The sequence below is a fragment of the Aspergillus welwitschiae genome (assembly GCF_003344945.1).
Source record: "Aspergillus welwitschiae strain CBS 139.54b unplaced genomic scaffold BDQ94scaffold_19, whole genome shotgun sequence".
NCBI classification, from domain to species: Eukaryota; Fungi; Ascomycota; class Eurotiomycetes; order Eurotiales; family Aspergillaceae; genus Aspergillus; species Aspergillus welwitschiae.
This window is the reverse complement of record NW_020798713.1, coordinates 349,188-365,615: the sequence shown is the minus strand read 5'-3', so window position 1 is coordinate 365,615 and position 16,428 is coordinate 349,188. Positions and strand designations below refer to the sequence as shown.

At 51.4% G+C, this 16,428-nt stretch overlaps 6 protein-coding genes and 1 non-coding gene across 7 annotated transcripts; 4 read left to right on the top strand and 3 right to left on the bottom strand.

Annotated features, from left to right (window-relative positions):
* Positions 1 to 82: 82 nt before the first annotated feature.
* Positions 83 to 1,899, top strand: BDQ94DRAFT_179364 (acyl--CoA ligase; the record flags this gene model as incomplete). The annotated part of the gene is made up of 4 exons (XM_026773358.1): positions 83 to 175; positions 235 to 372; positions 435 to 875; positions 927 to 1,899. The coding sequence occupies 4 exons, from the start codon at positions 83 to 85 to the stop codon at positions 1,872 to 1,874; spliced, it is 1,620 nt and encodes a 539-aa protein (XP_026625448.1). The 3' UTR covers positions 1,875 to 1,899.
* Positions 1,900 to 2,083: 184 nt separating this feature from the next.
* On the bottom strand, positions 2,084 to 3,339 carry BDQ94DRAFT_171187 (SDR family oxidoreductase; the record flags this gene model as incomplete). The annotated part of the gene is made up of 5 exons (XM_026771686.1): positions 2,084 to 2,590; positions 2,652 to 2,942; positions 3,008 to 3,140; positions 3,189 to 3,240; positions 3,306 to 3,339. The coding sequence occupies 5 exons, from the start codon at positions 3,337 to 3,339 to the stop codon at positions 2,084 to 2,086; spliced, it is 1,017 nt and encodes a 338-aa protein (XP_026625447.1).
* Positions 3,340 to 3,744: 405 nt separating this feature from the next.
* Positions 3,745 to 5,130, top strand: BDQ94DRAFT_160036 (transferase family-domain-containing protein; the record flags this gene model as incomplete). The annotated part of the gene is made up of 1 exon (XM_026769156.1): positions 3,745 to 5,130. One exon carries the CDS (start codon positions 3,745 to 3,747, stop codon positions 5,128 to 5,130), a length of 1,386 nt encoding a protein of 461 aa, XP_026625446.1.
* A 327-nt stretch (positions 5,131 to 5,457) lies between these two features.
* BDQ94DRAFT_171185 (serine hydrolase FSH) lies at positions 5,458 to 6,246 on the top strand (the record flags this gene model as incomplete). The annotated part of the gene is made up of 1 exon (XM_026771685.1): positions 5,458 to 6,246. The coding sequence occupies one exon, from the start codon at positions 5,458 to 5,460 to the stop codon at positions 6,244 to 6,246; it is 789 nt and encodes a 262-aa protein (XP_026625445.1).
* A 560-nt stretch (positions 6,247 to 6,806) lies between these two features.
* On the bottom strand, positions 6,807 to 6,880 carry BDQ94DRAFT_t164. Its single transcript has one exon. It is a non-coding gene; the product is annotated as a tRNA-Ile (tRNA).
* A 1,413-nt stretch (positions 6,881 to 8,293) lies between these two features.
* BDQ94DRAFT_171184 (acyl-CoA thioesterase) lies at positions 8,294 to 9,198 on the top strand (the record flags this gene model as incomplete). Its single annotated transcript, XM_026771684.1, has 2 exons — positions 8,294 to 8,401; positions 8,500 to 9,198. The coding sequence occupies 2 exons, from the start codon at positions 8,294 to 8,296 to the stop codon at positions 9,196 to 9,198; spliced, it is 807 nt and encodes a 268-aa protein (XP_026625444.1).
* Positions 9,199 to 9,613: 415 nt separating this feature from the next.
* Positions 9,614 to 16,089, bottom strand: BDQ94DRAFT_179363 (beta subunit of fatty acid synthase; the record flags this gene model as incomplete). Its single annotated transcript, XM_026773357.1, has 5 exons — positions 9,614 to 9,685; positions 9,741 to 10,166; positions 10,217 to 10,332; positions 10,380 to 10,868; positions 10,914 to 16,089. The coding sequence occupies 5 exons, from the start codon at positions 16,087 to 16,089 to the stop codon at positions 9,614 to 9,616; spliced, it is 6,279 nt and encodes a 2,092-aa protein (XP_026625443.1).
* Positions 16,090 to 16,428: the final 339 nt, after the last annotated feature.

Genomic DNA, 16,428 nt, shown 5'->3' with positions numbered 1-16,428 from the left:
GAGCCCTTTGAAGTCTACCCCTCTCGTACTACATGACACAGATCCTTTCTTCGTTATTTTCCCCGCTTCTCATATTTTAATCATGTTTTTCCAAGGCGAGGGCAGCATTGACATCCCAGTCCAGGATATTATTTCCTGGATTTTCGACCAGGCACGATATGAGATCGAAAAGCCGGTGAGTCAATCATCCACAACCAATTGAGAGCTGGACACTTATGCAACAAAACACCTCAGGTCTATATCGATGCCTCCGATACGAGCTGTTCCATCTCGTGGCGACAAGCCCGCACTCTGGTGCGCCAGTTGGCCGCTGGTTTGCGAGCAGCCGGTCTGAAGGACGGCGATTGCGTGTGCCTTCATTCTTTCAATGATGTATGCACCCCAACCCGAGATAATTTGTTTTTCCTACGTATCTCCGCTTACATATCGACCAGATCTATTACAGCATCCTTGTGCTAGGCATCATCGCAGCTGGCGGAATATACATGGGCACCAATCCGGGCTATACATCCCACGAACTCGACTATCACCTCCGAGTAGCGCAGGCCAAATTCGTGATCAGTGATCCAGAGATGCTAGATCGCATGATCCCCGCCGCTGAGGGCAACGGCATTCCGAAAGACCGCATCTGGGCTTTCACAACGCGCGAGTCGCAGGTTATAGCGACGACGGGACTCGCTCATTGGACCGCCCTGCTGAAACATGGCGAGGCTGCCTGGCGCCGTCTCGATGATCCCAATCATGCTAAAACGACCGTAGTAGCGAGACTCTTCAGTTCCGGCACTACGGGTCTCCCTAAACCAGTAGACTTTACCCACTACAATCTTATTGCGCAACATACGCTGGTGTACGATGCACACCCCGTCCCGTTCGAGGTCAGAACTGCATGCCCAGGTAGTATCCCACATCTAGCTGACGTCCTGTAGACAAGTCGGATCCTCTCTCTCCCCTTCTTCCACGCCGCCGCAGCCCCATCTGCACACTTCAGCACCCTCCGTCTTGGCGACCCATCCTATGTGCTTCGCCGCTTCGAACCAGACCTCTTTCTAACCACCGTCGCCAAACACAACATCACCGAATGCACAGCCGTCCCGCCAATTATTCTCACGATCCTCTCCCACTGCACAACCCCGAAATACTCTCACTCACTACAATCCCTCAAAATCGTCCGCTGCGGCGCCGCCCCACTAGACAAAACAACCCAGGCGCGCTTTCAATCTCTCCTCGCCCCCGACGCAACCTTCACCCAAGTCTGGGGCATGACAGAGTCCTCCTGTATAGCGACCATGATACCATACCCTGAATCCGACGACACAGGGAGTGTAGGGCGGTTACTTCCGGGTATGGAAGCGAAGATAATCAACACGGACGGGGACGATATCACTGCCCCGGACACTACGGGTGAAATCTGTCTACGGGGACCTACCATCGTGCGTGGATACTTCAATCTCCCTTCCGCCAATGAGAGCGCCTTCGATAAAGACGGGTTCTATAGAACAGGCGACCTCGGGTACTGCGACGGCAAGACAAGAAAGTGGTATCTGCTTGATCGGAAAAAGGACATTATCAAGGTGCGAGGGTTCCAAGTTGCGCCGGCAGAGGTGGAGGGCGTGCTGCGGAATCATCCGCGCATTCGGGATGTCGCGGTTGTGGGCGTGTACGATGCTGAGGCGAGGACGGAGTATCCGAGGGCGTATGTGGTGAGACAGGATCAGTCACTACGGGAGGAGGAGGTGAAGGAGTTTGTGGCGCTGCGGTTGGCGAAGTATAAAAGGTTGGATGGTGGAGTGCGGTTTGTCGATGCGATTCCGCGGAATGCGAGTGGAAAGATTCTGAAGCGGTTGTTGGAGGACAAAAGAGATGAGAAGTTGTAGATGAATGGGCAGTTGAATTATGAGCATCTACAGTAGTCAGTCTCAATCTAATATCTTGCCTGCTACGTGGCTATGTCTTCCTAGGATCACATCATCATCTCCTTGCATTGAGAACCGGCTTTCACAAACTTGCCTAAGCTATCCTTATCATGCTTCTCTGACATTTGGTGGCCTGTATGCCATCGAAAATTTATCTTGAATAGCTACACTCAAGCCTGTTCTAGCATTGAGGTCACTGCATCTCCCACGCAAGTGTTCAAGTCGCGGAAAGTCATCCCCAGCACCTTACGAGACTTGCTATTATCAAATCCATAAATACCCTCTGGCAAATCGTCGGGCACATCACTAGGAGGCAGCCTGTCGGCCAGCTCCGGGTGCGTGGCACGGATAGCCTCCGCAATTCGCTTGTTCGAGAAATGGCCTGCCACGGTGAAAAAGCGCTGGCCGCTGACCTCGGGCAACTCCAGCGCTTGACGGTGAGCGAAGGCAACATCACGCACATCCACCCAGGTGAAAGGTATGGCGATAGGTGCGCCCCCATCTTTCCACTTTCCGAGCATCGTGTCACGGATAATGTGGTTCGAGGTGTTTAGTGTTTTGAGATCAGTAACATGGCGCGGCTTCGGTCCAAATACTAGCGGGGGGTTGATTGTGACAAGGTCGAAGTTTGGCTTGTCGTTCTCGATGAAGTCAAAGGCGGCGCGCTCGGCGAATATCTTCCGCGTCGCGTGTGTCAATGGGGGTCTGTTGTATTGCAGGGATGGAAGTCGCTCATACCTTACTGGCGCGATATGTAACTTGCGGCACCATGGCCTCTTCCCAGGTCACCGACCCGTAGCTGGTCTCATCGTAAACCTCCGGATGGTTGGGGGGAGTGACAATCGTAGCGGATGAGGAAGTTAAAACTACGCGCTTGACTGTCGGCGCGTAAGCCTTGATGGAGGCGAGCAATCCGGCTGTGCCTTTGATCGCTGGGTCAAGGAAGTCTGTTTTAGGATCTGTGTAGTTGAAATGATACGGCGAGGCGGTATGAACTACCAGGTCCAGATCTGAGATGGATTGGATGGCCTGGTTTTGCACAGTCAGTCAGCACTCTGGACATCTGATAAAGCCTGCATAGGTGTGAGGTTTACCTCGTCATACGCCCCATCTTTGGCGATATCCTCCACCACCACGTACGATGCCGCCTTGTCGCCGGTGTTCGACAACGATTCGAGAAGCTGGCGGCCCTTATCGTGGGTGCGGACGGTCACTACCACCTGATACCTGAAATCCTGTTAGAAGAATCTGCTGTCTCGCGCGAGGATTGCTTACCCGGCGTCCAGTAGCTCAATTAAAATGTGCGAGGCAATGAAGCCTGTGCCGCCTACATTACCCAACAAACATTAGTTCATCAGCTGCGGGTATCTGGTAACAATGGATTGCACTGACCTGTAAGCAGAACCTTTTTTGCAAGGGACCCCATCGTGAGCTTTCGAATTTTTGGTTTTTTTCTTACTCTTACAGTGCAGGATCAACTACCCAGGGTGTTGAAGTAGAGAGCTGTGCTCAAGGTGGGGAAACGTCCATCTTCGGCTCGGACAAAACATCGTGGGCTGATTAGTCCAGAAGGATGAGCTGGCAGAGATCTCCGCATACGCGCGGATACCCAAGGGCATGGCAAGTCCGCACGAGAAACTCCGAGTGTGCCCGATCTGATGCTCACTCATTCTTCATCGAATTGAATGTCCGGCAGTATAAGCAATAACTAGTAGGGGTATAGTATAATATCATACAAATACATGAAAACAAGCATCAATGTCTATATCGAAATGTACTTCCCTCCGGCTCAAGCCCTTCCACAGAGCAGCCGAGCTCATCAGTAAAAGCCATGGCAACGAACGGTTTCCGACCAGAGTATGAAGACCTCGGTCGGTATGAGGATATCCTCGGCCAGCTGCCGATGCTGCAAGTCTACAGTCATATCATGCTTCCTTTTGCCATGCCCGAGGGATTGTCACGAGACACCATAATCGCCGATCTAGAAGCTGCAGTGCGCCAGATCCGAGCTCATGTACCCTGGATGGCCGGCAAAGTCGTCAACGTCGGCAAAGGCCCAGACAATTCAGGGCGATACATTGTTGTTCCCTGTCCGCCTCCGGATCCTCTCATCGTGGTGCGCGATGTTACCCACGCCTTCCCTCCTTACAAGGAGATCCAACGTCTAAAGGCACCCAATTCGATGCTGGACTCGCGTCTGCTAGCTCCGACAAATGCCTTTCCTCAGCGCTTCGAGGACTCGGAGGAGGACCCATTCCGGGTGATTCGCCTCCAGGCCAGCTTTGTCGAAGGAGGAGTCTTTCTCGACTTTGTCACCCAACATAACATGACCGATGCAGGCGGTCTTTTCGGCTTCGCCCGCCTGGTCGCCATGGCTATGCGGGGTGAACAATTCTCCGAATCTCTCCTGGAACAGGTCAATCGCGATCGACGCAACGTCATCCCGCTATTGACCCCGGACGAACCCATGCTAGATCATTCCCACCACATTCGACCCCCGATCACAGACGCACAGCCAGTGGTACGCCCTGATCCCGCCCGATGGCATTTCCTGCGCTTCACCGCAGCAAAGCTGGCCGAGCTGAAGGACCTCGCCAGTCAAACCATGACCCCAGACCCAGAGGTGCCCTACATCACGACTGACGATGCTGTCAGTGCTTTCTGTTGGAAGAAGTACATAACGGTGCGACACCGTCGATGGAACACCCCGGACGCGCGGTCCCGATTCTCCCGGGCCATGGACGGCCGCAAGGTCCTAGGGATCCCTGCCGAATACATGGGAGATCTAGTTCACAATGTCACCACTTGGCTCACATTCCGAGAGCTGGTTGATCTGCCGCTCGGTGAGATTGCGCGTCACATGCGCCGGGAATTGAACAGGGCGAATACCGCTTACCACGTGCGAAGCTTTGCGACATTCATCGCGCAGGAACCTGACAAGTCTACGATTGCATATGGCGGGCGCTTCAACCCAGACACAGATGTGGGATCGTCGTCGGTACTACGCGTAGATCTGTTTCCGGTGTTTGGGAAGCTGGGGCGACCGGACTTCATTCGGCGACCTAATTTCCCTGGCATTCCGTTTCCCAGTCTGCTATACTTCTTTCCACAGAACCCTCAGGGAGATTGTGACTCGCTGACCTGTCTGACTGATGCCGATATGGAGGCTCTCAATCAAGATTCGGAGTGGACTTCCATGGTGGAGTACATTGGGTAAGAGGCAGTAGCCAAAACTCCGAATAAGGGCTTTTTGAAACTCCGCGTGGCAGAGTAGCGGATGACCAATCAAGAGCTATTAACGCGATCTTCATCTCGTAGCAGAAAGAAAAGCAAGATCTCACGGGCGATCAATCTAAGACGTCTGGCACATCGATTGTTCCTCTGTCCCAACCTGGCAGGTGGCACCCATGTGTCTTTGTATGTAGAACCCTGTCCTGCTTTTGTAGCATGAGCCTCCATTGCTCGGGTTCATAACTCCCCTCACCACCAAATCCATCACCTCTTTAACTTTCCACTCTCGATAAATCATAGCCTGGTACACAGTATGCCCGTCAAACTACCAGACGACACAACACTCCGCTTACCACGCATCCTCTGCCTCCATGGAGGCGGCACCAACGCCCGCATTTTCCGCGCCCAATGCCGAGTCCTGAGCACACTACTAGGCCCTCACTTCCGGCTCTGCTTCGCCGAAGCGCCTTTCCCCTCGCAGCCAGGCCCAGATGTCGTCTCGGTCTATCGACACTTCGGTGACTTCAAGAGCTGGATCCCAATACCGCCGAACCCCTCGATCTCACCTACCAACGTTGCAAGAAAAATCCTCAACTCCCTCCGTCATACAATAGAAGAGGATGACCGATCAGGGGCAGACGGGGAGTGGGTTGCAGTGCTTGGTTTCAGTCAGGGCGCAAGGCTGGCTGCTAGCCTGCTCTTTCAGGAACAGAATGGGGGATCTGGGATGGTTGGGGTGTATGGTGGAGTCAACTTCCGCTTCGCTGTCTTGCTTGCGGGGAGAGGCCCGATGATTCCTCTTGATATGGATGCTATGGCGTCGGTGTCTTCGGCGGTTCTATCTCTTCCCACCATACATATACACGGGCTGCAGGATCCCGGGTTGGAACATCATCGGGAACTCCTGGAGAGATATTGTAATCGTGAGACAGCTTCTTTAATAGAGTGGGAGGGAAAGCATCGGGTGCCCATCAAAATGAAGGACGCTCGGGTGGTGGTGGAGGAGATCTTAAAGATTGCGCAGAAGACGGGTTGCTTGGTACCTCCGACGATACAAGGTGGAGGGACTTCTAACTGTGGCGCCCTTCTTCTGGATCATTAGGGGACGATTCTGATTCACCCTTCATATATGATTGTTTTAGGCCACTCCTTGTGGCAGATAGTCTAATGTTCTGCTGATAACCATTGCTCATAGAAAAAATTATTCTTGGCTTATTCTTGGAAAACCTGTTTGTGATAAATCTGAATCGTTCCTGCTTGTGTGAATTTGACTGCACACTATTCTGTATGCGCGATATTTAGACGCAATTGCCCATATTGTTTGTTAAGCCAATATGGAAGGGAAGGTAAGCTACATACACTTCGCTACCTAATTGTGCTCCAAGGACTTTCTTTCGATTTTGTCTACCCGCGGTGGGTCTTCACGCTGTCTTGCCTGTCATCCTCATTTGTTTAAGATGGATAAGTGATTAACCGTCCCAGGCCTACGAGGCATAAGTGGTGTTCCTCGTTCGTGCTATTTGACCTATTGACGAAAGGGAAACAAAAACTGAAACAAACGCAGGGGCTTTTTTTCGTGCTCACAACATCTAAAGTCTGTTGTTTGTTAGGTTGGTGGGCCACGAAAAATAAATTGCCGGTCCCGGCGGACAGGAAAAAAGATGGTCCCAGAGGGGCTCGAACCCTCGACTTTAACGTTATTAGCGTTACGCTCTAACCAACTGAGCTATGGGACCCAGTTGATATATGGACTGTCTTTCTATAGCTTAATGAAGGGACACATTCTTCACCCAATATCGAGATTTGCCTACCCTGATGTCCTCCCCACCATGGCGACCCCAACATCGACAATGCCAAGATCACGATGTGTCTTATGTCAAATGGATCTCATAAGAACTCTATATATTTCCATTGTGTAATTCTGACACTCACTTACGTGGAATTGGATTGCCACCATGAGTCACTACTACTCACTTATCGAATGTTGTTCGGATATATATTTTGATACTCTCCTACTGAGAGTAACATCTACGACGTACTTGGTAGTACTACAATGAGTATCACTATCCAATCGTAGTTACAAGTTGAAGTCTCCTGGTCGAAAGGATAAGTGTTATACATGAGCCACATGATATACCCATATGAGTCAAAGATGGCAATGCTCTACAACACAGTCGCCGCCCATTCAGAATGATACCACGCGACTCAGTATTGCATTATCAACAGCCGATATTTCGGACCAACGCTGATACTGGGAGCCGACTAGAATGTCTAGGCACTATGCACACGCAAAACCACCAAATACCACCAAGTTCCTAAGCTGCTGACAAGGCACCATTCATTGTTTTTACAACACCCGAAAACCGATGATCCCCCCTGACCATGGCCCCCCGCCCAAGCCATGTCTATACACCAGTAAAGCCGCCATGTGTAACGCCCCTCGCCATCAGCGTCCCAAATGATTCATCGGTCAGCTAGGAAGTAAGAAAAACATGGTAAATAAATCATGTCACGGACACCATCTCGGGGAAAAATGGTCTTCCATCTCCACCACGATGGTTCCTGGCACATGGCAGGACATGCGACTCCATAGGTGGATCTGCGCATCCTGCCGCAGCGTGTCGGGAGGCTTGGTCCCACGTGGGCATTAACAGCGAATGATATATATCGTATGCTGCGTATATATGGGACGAGTGCGGGTGCCCAAATGGTGCTGTATGTATCCTTGGAGGTTTGGCGTATGTATGTTTGGTATGGTTGTAATACAGGTATGTAATGTATTACACAAAGCGTGTATGCATGTAATGTATCTCGATACAATAATGTCCGTTGTATTACCCACCTAAGAAAGCAAAACGCCGAAGGATCCGGCCTGCAGGTGCAGGGAGCTGAAGCTGCACCTGAACCATCGAATCAGCAAGAGCTAGCGAGGCTTTCCTCTGCAGGGAATGGGTCAATCAACACCCAAGCACTGAGTGTAACAATAGGAGGCACCGTGCTGACAGTGGTTCCGACAGTCATTGATTGAGCAACAGATTTCCTACCCTAGTTTCCGACACTGCACTCCCTTTCATTAGTCGTTCATCATACGACCAAAGCCATCCATCCTTTCCAGCACACATTGACACCGTAGCCATTCTCAACGCAAAATGGACACAGCAGCCCTCCTCAACTCAATAACCTGGCAAAACACCCTGCTCTTCGCAGGAGGGGCCTATATCATCCTGAACCTGAAGGGTCTCCCTTTCGTCTGGCACGTTAGTTCCCCTTTCCCCTAACCTCACTTCGGACATCTCCTAATCCAATTACTCACACAACCCACCTCGACATACTAAACAAAGAATCAAACACACAGGTCCGCCTCCTCAACTGCCTCAAAGAACACATCATCCTCAACCGTGCCCGTAAAGTGGTCATAACTACCCATGGCCCCCAATCCCTCTTCTACCCAGTCATTACGACATCCTCCACCCCGCTACTCGAAATTGACTACAATATGCACAAGTCCAACGCAACCTACTTCACCGACCTAGACATCAACCGCGTGCACTTGATCTCCAGTTTATTCAAAGACCAGCTCGCGCTGGGGTTCTCCGGCGGAGAGCTGAACATCGCACTCGGATCCACAGCATGTGTCTTTAAGAGAGAGATAAAACCATACCAAGCGTATGAGATTCATACGAGAGTGTTAAGTTGGGATGAAAAATGGGTGTATTTCGTTAGTCATTTTGTCAAGACCGGCGGGAAGAAAGACAAAGGGGAGGTAGTGTTTGGGGGCAGCGCGACGGGTGTAAAAGATGAGAAGTGTATCTTGGCTTCTGCTGTCACGAGGTATGTTTTCAAGAAGGGGAGAATATCAGTGAGTCCGGAGACAGTGCTCTCGCGGGCTGGATTGTTGCCGGAGAAAGGGGTCAAGATGAAGGAGGGGTTCTGGTCGTGGGAGCAGGTCGAGGAGGAGAGGAAGAGGGGTTTGGAAGTTGCAAAGTCATTTCTTGCGTTGGATGGATTGCATGCGATGTTTAGGGGGGACGGGAAGGCGATTGGGGTATTTTGAGGCGAGGTTGATGTGACTGATAGACGTGGGTAGCTTGGTCTTTGTCAAAAGTAGCATGGGCTTTGCAGAACATGAGTGGGATATTCTTAGATCTCGAGGGATATAGAGATAGCCAACTTAGGGAGAAACGAGCATATGCTTCGTGAACATAATTCAAATTTGTGAAAAAGCTGAGTGTTAATGGACTGTTCAATGTACCCCGTGATCTTCATTGGTGTAGCCAGATAGTTGCAGGAATTGAGAGAAATACCTTATAGCATGGCACCGTTTAGACTTAGTTTCATTCTGATAAATCTCCTAACAGACCACAGATTGTAGAAAACAGGACATAATCTCATATATAATTATAAACTTGCTTATCATGAAAGACATTCTGGTATCAACAACGCCAAAAGCCTATGTAAGTCTGATGCAGCTATGCAACGACAACCTCCGAAGACCGAGTGACCTTTTCCAACCCACGCTCACCATCCATATACTCTCGCCACTGTAAACAACCAATCAGCACATAAAAGCCTAGAGATTCAAGATAGACAACGTACCTCTGCCAAGACCTTCGCAATGATCGGTGACTTTGTCAACCGGAACACCTGCCGGAAGTATTCTTCGCTGACTTCAAATGGCCGCGCCGTCAGGTTCGGGATGTACTTGCCCACCAGGCGGTCCGCATCCAGCGTATCCTTGTCAATGTACTTGTAGAGACATGCACGGAAGGCTGTAATGCCTGGGCTAAGGAAGGATGAGTGGAAGGGCACGTCGATTCCTCGGAGTGGCACGGTAGCCACTCCCCGCTCAAGCTGGATAGGTTGGGGCTTTGCTTTGGCGGCGTTGGCGCATTGGTGGAGTGTATCGAGTACGCTGGCACGAATCTCCTCTTCGGGTTGAGTATTCTGGAGAATAGACTGGAAGTCAGATTGACGGCGCTTGAGTTCGCCGATCAATGAGGAGAGGGTGTCGAGGGCTCGAAGCTAGGATGTATTAGTAGGAGTTTCTTTAGGAGTGAAATTGATTGACTAACATCACCCGCGCAGACGTATTGAGAGTTGGCGACATTGTAGTTTACAATTTCAAGCAACCAGCTTGTCTCTCTAGCAATGAGCGATACCAAGTACTGCAGGCGTTCTTCGTTGAAAGCTAGGCGTAGTCAGTAACCAGTCGCGAAAGGCAGTAAAGGGACATACACTTCGACAGCCGACTCGGGTCGACGGCGCACATGGAGAAGTTCGACCTTCCTTGCTCGTCGCGCTCAACGGCCATCTGCATCGTCAAACCGCGGTAGAAAACCACTGATACCAAACTCTCAATAGGCATAATTTCTGCAATTGCTGCCAATGCAGAGTACTCTCCCAGAGAATGGCCAGCGAAGCTACAGTGGTCTGCCAACAGCCCCTTGTCTTTCATGTCTTCAATGATAGCTTTCTCCATGAGGGTCAGTGCTGGCTGGGTAAACTGAGTAGAAGAGAGAAGTCCGGTGCTTGATCGGAATGTGTGTGACTTGGTATCATGTGTGATGTCTTTGAAGATCTTTTCTGAGGTTGTGCGCCCATCCGCATGGATCATCTCACAGCGAAGAGCCATGTAGTTTTCCCGGATAGCGCGTCCGCGAGCACCACCGAAGTGGATCTTGAGTTCTCTGGGATCATTGCGGACAATGTCGGTAATGCGGAAGCCTGGTAACGTTAGAGATGCACTCATGTGAAAGAGATGATACTCACCGAAATTCTCAAGGAAGTGCTTGTCAGCCAGATCCCACACCTTCCGCGCTGCAGGGCTGGAGGCGTAAAGTTCCATGCCCATTCCCTTTTCTTGGCTTCCTTGGCCGGTAAATAAGAAACCAGTACTGGGCTGCTCAATTTCTGCCTCCGCAACGATCAGTTTCTCCCCGCTACCCGCGCGACGGGCCTCTGCATGAACAAGCTTCCGTCCGTTCACCATGCCAACGTGCTGCAGTACCAGTTCCACATCGTCCTCCGGAAGAACCATCCCGACAAAATTACACTGATAGCGCTTAAAGCCACTTGGGTTTCCAGGGACAGTAAGCTGCTCAAGTAAGCCACGGACCCTTGCGCTCATGTGCATGCCGTGGGTGATTGTGTCTGGAAGCTCTGCGTAGGCGGCAAAGGTCTTGGACACATGGATTGGGTTATAGTCACCGGAGACGGAAGCATAGTCTTGATTGGATAAGGGTGACTTGAATTGGATCTCTCCGCCGCCGAGTGTGATTGGTGACTGGAACAGGACCGGCTGCTCTACTACACTTCCATGACGCTTGAGGTAGTCCATGATGGGATTGCTGGTCGAGACGCCCACGGTGTAATCAATGTAAGCTACCTCGAGAGTCTCGCCTGCTGGGGAGCGACCATAAACGTGACCAAAGCATCTCTGCTGGCGGAAAACCGACTTGCTTTGGAACTGGGCATGCGTTTCCAGCTCGAATGTGAGCTTATAACCCTTGAGATCTAGATCTTTGTCCCGAGGCAGAAACCATGACTTGGAGTGAAGAACAACCACATCCTTGAGACTTGTGAGCTGGAGCTCGACCTTGGGCTCCTTTGTATGCTGAAAGGCTGCGTCATAGTCGCCATATGATCCGCGGTACATGAAGCGGCTAACGACCTCAACAATATCCACACCATCCCTGCTGATCAAGGCGGCAACTTCCACAACTTTGCCTGAGTCTTCATTCAGGATGGCTTGGATATGTGCTCTTGACGAAAGAACATCGCCCTCCCTGATGGGTTCAGAGCTTCCAAGCCTGCGGAATTGATTGGAAAGATGGACCAGTTTCATGAGGTCGCCGCTGATGCTCTTAGTGAACAGCGGCTTCATGACCGATTTCCAGGCAACGACGATCGCGTAATCCATGGGAGCATTCATTGTCTGCTGAGAGCTCGATCGAGATCTTGATGTGGCTGTACTGCGGATGCACTGATTGAATTTATTGATATCCTCAGCGGTTACTGCAACAACATCACCGTAGATTTCATCTTCCTGGGAGAGAACACCAGCAGAGCTCAGCGGCTCACCGAACCAAAGTTGATGATAAAAGTCCTTAACGCGCTCAATCTTGTCGGAGATTACCTCGCGGATAGGCGCGAACGGAAACTCAGGATGATAGGTAAATAGAAGCTCGAGCCCCGCCGGTGCTCCAGTGACAGTGCGATTTTCGAACAGTGTGGCCTTGATTACGTCCTCGCTAACAGCACGCACCTCAATAGCCAAGGTCTGCAGCACATCTGCTGTTCGCTCGAAAAGGCGAACGACAGACTGTTCGGTAGCAGTGCACTCCTCTACTTCAACAAAGGTATTATGTCGAGGAGCAAAGAGTCGTCTAATGGGGTTATCGCACAGACTGTTCCCTTGGACGATAGAAACCTGCGAGAAGAGAGCATGTCTCCAGCCCTTCTGCGTGCCAGCCAGTCGTTGCATCCAGGGCTCAATTGAGGGCAGCTCCTCACCGAAAAGCATTGGGTTGTATGTTCGGGTTAGAGATATTTCGCTTGGCATTTCACTCATCCCCTCTTCGGTCAGTGGCGTCTGAGCTTGCTCATTGTCATATCCCAACCCTATGAGGGACCTGACCCACTGAGAGTGGATACCATCCAACACATGCTTGATCGGCTCGTTTGGTACCGTGGTGTGCTTGGCGGCGACAGGTCCATGTAGAATGCAGGTCCTGCCAACATCCTGGCCCGGCACTGCCTGAACGTCTTCCGACTGCCACAGTGAATCTTTCTTAAACCATACCTCGAAGTCCTCGTCGAGAACAGGAATAAATGGAACAGGCTTCTGGCCGCGACGCTGGCAGAGGTGAATAAACATCTGTGTGCTTGGTACATCCATCAGCTCCGAAGTTGCTCTAGCATGTTTGGCTAGGAACTGTTCAATGGCCGCAAAGGGCTCCTCGATCTGGCCAACTGTCTGCCAGTATCGGGACTCGAAGTTACCGGATGAGTTGCCAACGACGTCCTCGACCCATTGAAGAAAGTCGAACGTCAACTGCTGCAGGCTGTGATGTATCCAGCGGGCCTGATGCTTGACGTAGAGTAGCTCGACCATTCGCCATGCAACCGCGGATAGGGTCATTTCGTTCAACTCGCAGGCCTTGCCATCTGAGTCTCGTCCAAACCACACCTTCTGGAAATCATTGTTGAGACGGTCGATAATACGCTTCTTGTTCTCTTGCAAGAAGGCAGCCCTTGCTTTTTTGTCCGCAATGCTGAACACGGTTCGGTCCATTTCGGCCCAGAAGAGTACTCCCCGGGTTGCGATCTTATGAATTGGCTCGCCCATTTCGGACCGAACGGTAATGATTCCTCCAGTAGGTCGTGTGTAGGTCTGGTCCCACACCGCATCGTCTATACCGGGGATATCCACAATCAGCTGCTTGGCCTCAATACTGGTATGGGCCTCCTTGGCTGTCATAACTCTACTACCGAGTAGGATACCGTCAAATGGCATCAGGGAAGGCGCATTGAATGCCTTGCTCCACTCGCCAGTCAAATAAGGCAGAGTATCGTCGGCATCACCAAAGCCGCTACCAGCGACAAGAACGATGTTTTTACACGCTCTGATGCGTCCATACATCTCCAAGATTGGGGCATGGAAGTCCTCATAAGAGTGGTGGCCGCCGCCTCTGCCACCAGTCCACTGGAGAATAATTGGGAAGGACTTGTTCTCGCGGGCGATGTCGATGACCTGCTGAATAGCCTCAACAGACCCGGGCTTAAAGGCGATATGCTTTAGTCCAAGTGTCTCGACGTATTCATTGGCTATGTCGACTGAGGGGACACCTGCTCCGATTGTCATTCCATCAATGGGAACGCCCTTGGCACGGAGCTCCTGCAGCAGGGGAATTTGCCAGCGAACAGAATTGGGGCTCGCATAAATGATATTGCATGTTACCCCTCGCCCTGGGATTCCGTTCTGCACAATCTTGTTGATTGCCTCCTCCAAGGCACCCTTGCTGTAGTATCCACCGCCAGCAAGCTCGATATGGTAGCCAGCGTTCATGGTAGCAGAGACAAAGTCCCATGGCGCAGTAGTGGGAGTCATACCAGCAACCATTATAGGAGGCAGACCCAACAACTCGCTAAACTTGGTCTGAACAATGACCTTACCCGCTGCATCTCTGACTAGGCGCGGCCTGTACACCTCCGCCCAGTTCTCCGCATACACAACGGGATAGCCGCAGTCACGGTTGAAAAGTTCAGCTTTATTCCCATACTCCTCGCTGTGCTTCATGGAGCCACCTAGGATCAGTCGCACACCCTGGCCTGCCTTGTTATGCATAGTAACAGCGCCCACACCAGCACTGCCACCCGGACCGAAGTCGATTATGTGAGTAGCGTTCGGAAGGATGGTCGCATTCTCCCAGTGTACTGGTCCGCGCGCAATCATGCTCACGATATCACCGATTATGTTACTGGCTCCGTGAGAACGCATGTCGTGGCCATCGGTTGTAGCGTAAAGCGGAATGCGTAGCTGGTTGCCTGTGATGTTGATATCCCCGAGGTCTTTCATAACTAGAGAAACGACTTTATCGAGGTATATGCTGTGGAAGGGTGCTGTAATGGGAAGGAAGCGATGCTCAATCTTAGGCTTTCGCTTGCTCGCCGGGATCTGTGCCTCGCGGCTAGTATTTGGGGGCTTTAATACACGCAAGTGGCGGCTCAAGCCGTACAAACTGAGAGGCGACCCGGTAACAACGAGGTTCTGGGGGCCATTGAAGAGGGATATAGCGACATGGGATTCATCTGGGAGATAGCTGTTGACTTCATCGATGATCTTCTGTAGTTGACCCTGTCGGAGGTTTCTTACTCTCAGCATGGGTCCAGGTGTTCCTTCCCCGTTATCTTCTGCGTCCTGTCTTATTGACTCAGGAATGAACTGGGGAGGGAAAATTTCGTGGCTGCGACAGGAGATGAAGAAAAGTATACGGAGGGCTTCGAGAGAGTGTCGGTAGAAGTCTTCCCACGTATCGGAGACAGACGCCACGAGGGCTACGACAATTCCCTGTGAATGACCCGTGACACCGGACAAATAGTCATGCATCTCTCTCGGTGAGAGTCCCATTGTCTGGCAGGCCACGATGAAGTGGCACATTTGGAGGAGACCGATCAGGGGCATGCTAACGGGTGCAGACAGAAGATACGAGGTCTCTGGCTCAGAGTCGGGCTTCTCCAGCCAGTCCATGAGCGCGAAGCCATGTTGAAAGTGGGTTTTGAATACAGATGCCCCAGCGAGGTCCTCGAACAACCTGGCTCCGGAGAAGACACACCGACGGAGGATGTCGGTGTAAGTCGCGTAGGTGTCTTTTAGGTCCGCGAAATATTTCTCGTCATTTCCTTGACCACCAAATATTGCGTATATACGTGACGGTCCATCTGTAACGGACTCGAGGAGAATAGAAGGTTGACGCCTAGGCTTGCGACTGAGGGTTCCGTGTGCTGCGAAGTATGCTTTGATTATGGGGGTTTTATGTTGAGTGTCAAGGTGTGATACGGCGGAGTGAACATCATTTCCACCAAGAAAGTCTTGCTCAAAAGCTTCTAACAGAGATTCGAGGAACTGGAGTACTGCCGCGGGGTCGTCACAATGAGTGTCGTCGCTAGACCGGGTGATGCAGAAGTTGATGAACTCGGCGACGAGTCCTTCTTTAATAGTTAAGTCGTTTTCTGGGGAGGACGAAGGCAAGTTCGATCTGAATTCCTTCCATAATTGGTTTGCCAACGGCAGCTGTAATGTAGGTAGGGAGATCGTCGTATTAACAGATCCATATGCAGCGATCAACGACCGTTTGTCGCCGGCGACAGAAGACGTCCGGGAGATTTCGGGAGTGAGGCCCGCAAATTCCGAGCTCAAACTCGACAACGGCGTCTTGACGGTCATCATGAGGGAATAAAGTGAAAGGAGACTCAACTGCACTCCAGAATTGGACTCAGAACAGTTGCCCTGTGAAGTGATATATCATACCACCCACGGTGGCACGGGGAGATAAGCCTGGCAATGCGATCATCTCACAATAAGGACTGGGCCAGATCGGAGGTCTCGGTCAGCAGTGGCAAGACTGAGCGATCTGGAACCAAGTGTACAACAGAAGGATAATCTAATATGCAGCGTAAAAATGCATGTTGCAGGATCCGACGAGGCGGAGCTGAATGGGAGGCTGCATACGTGACGGTGATGGGTGTTCTTGACGTTCCATACACAACCGTATTGTTGGTAAAA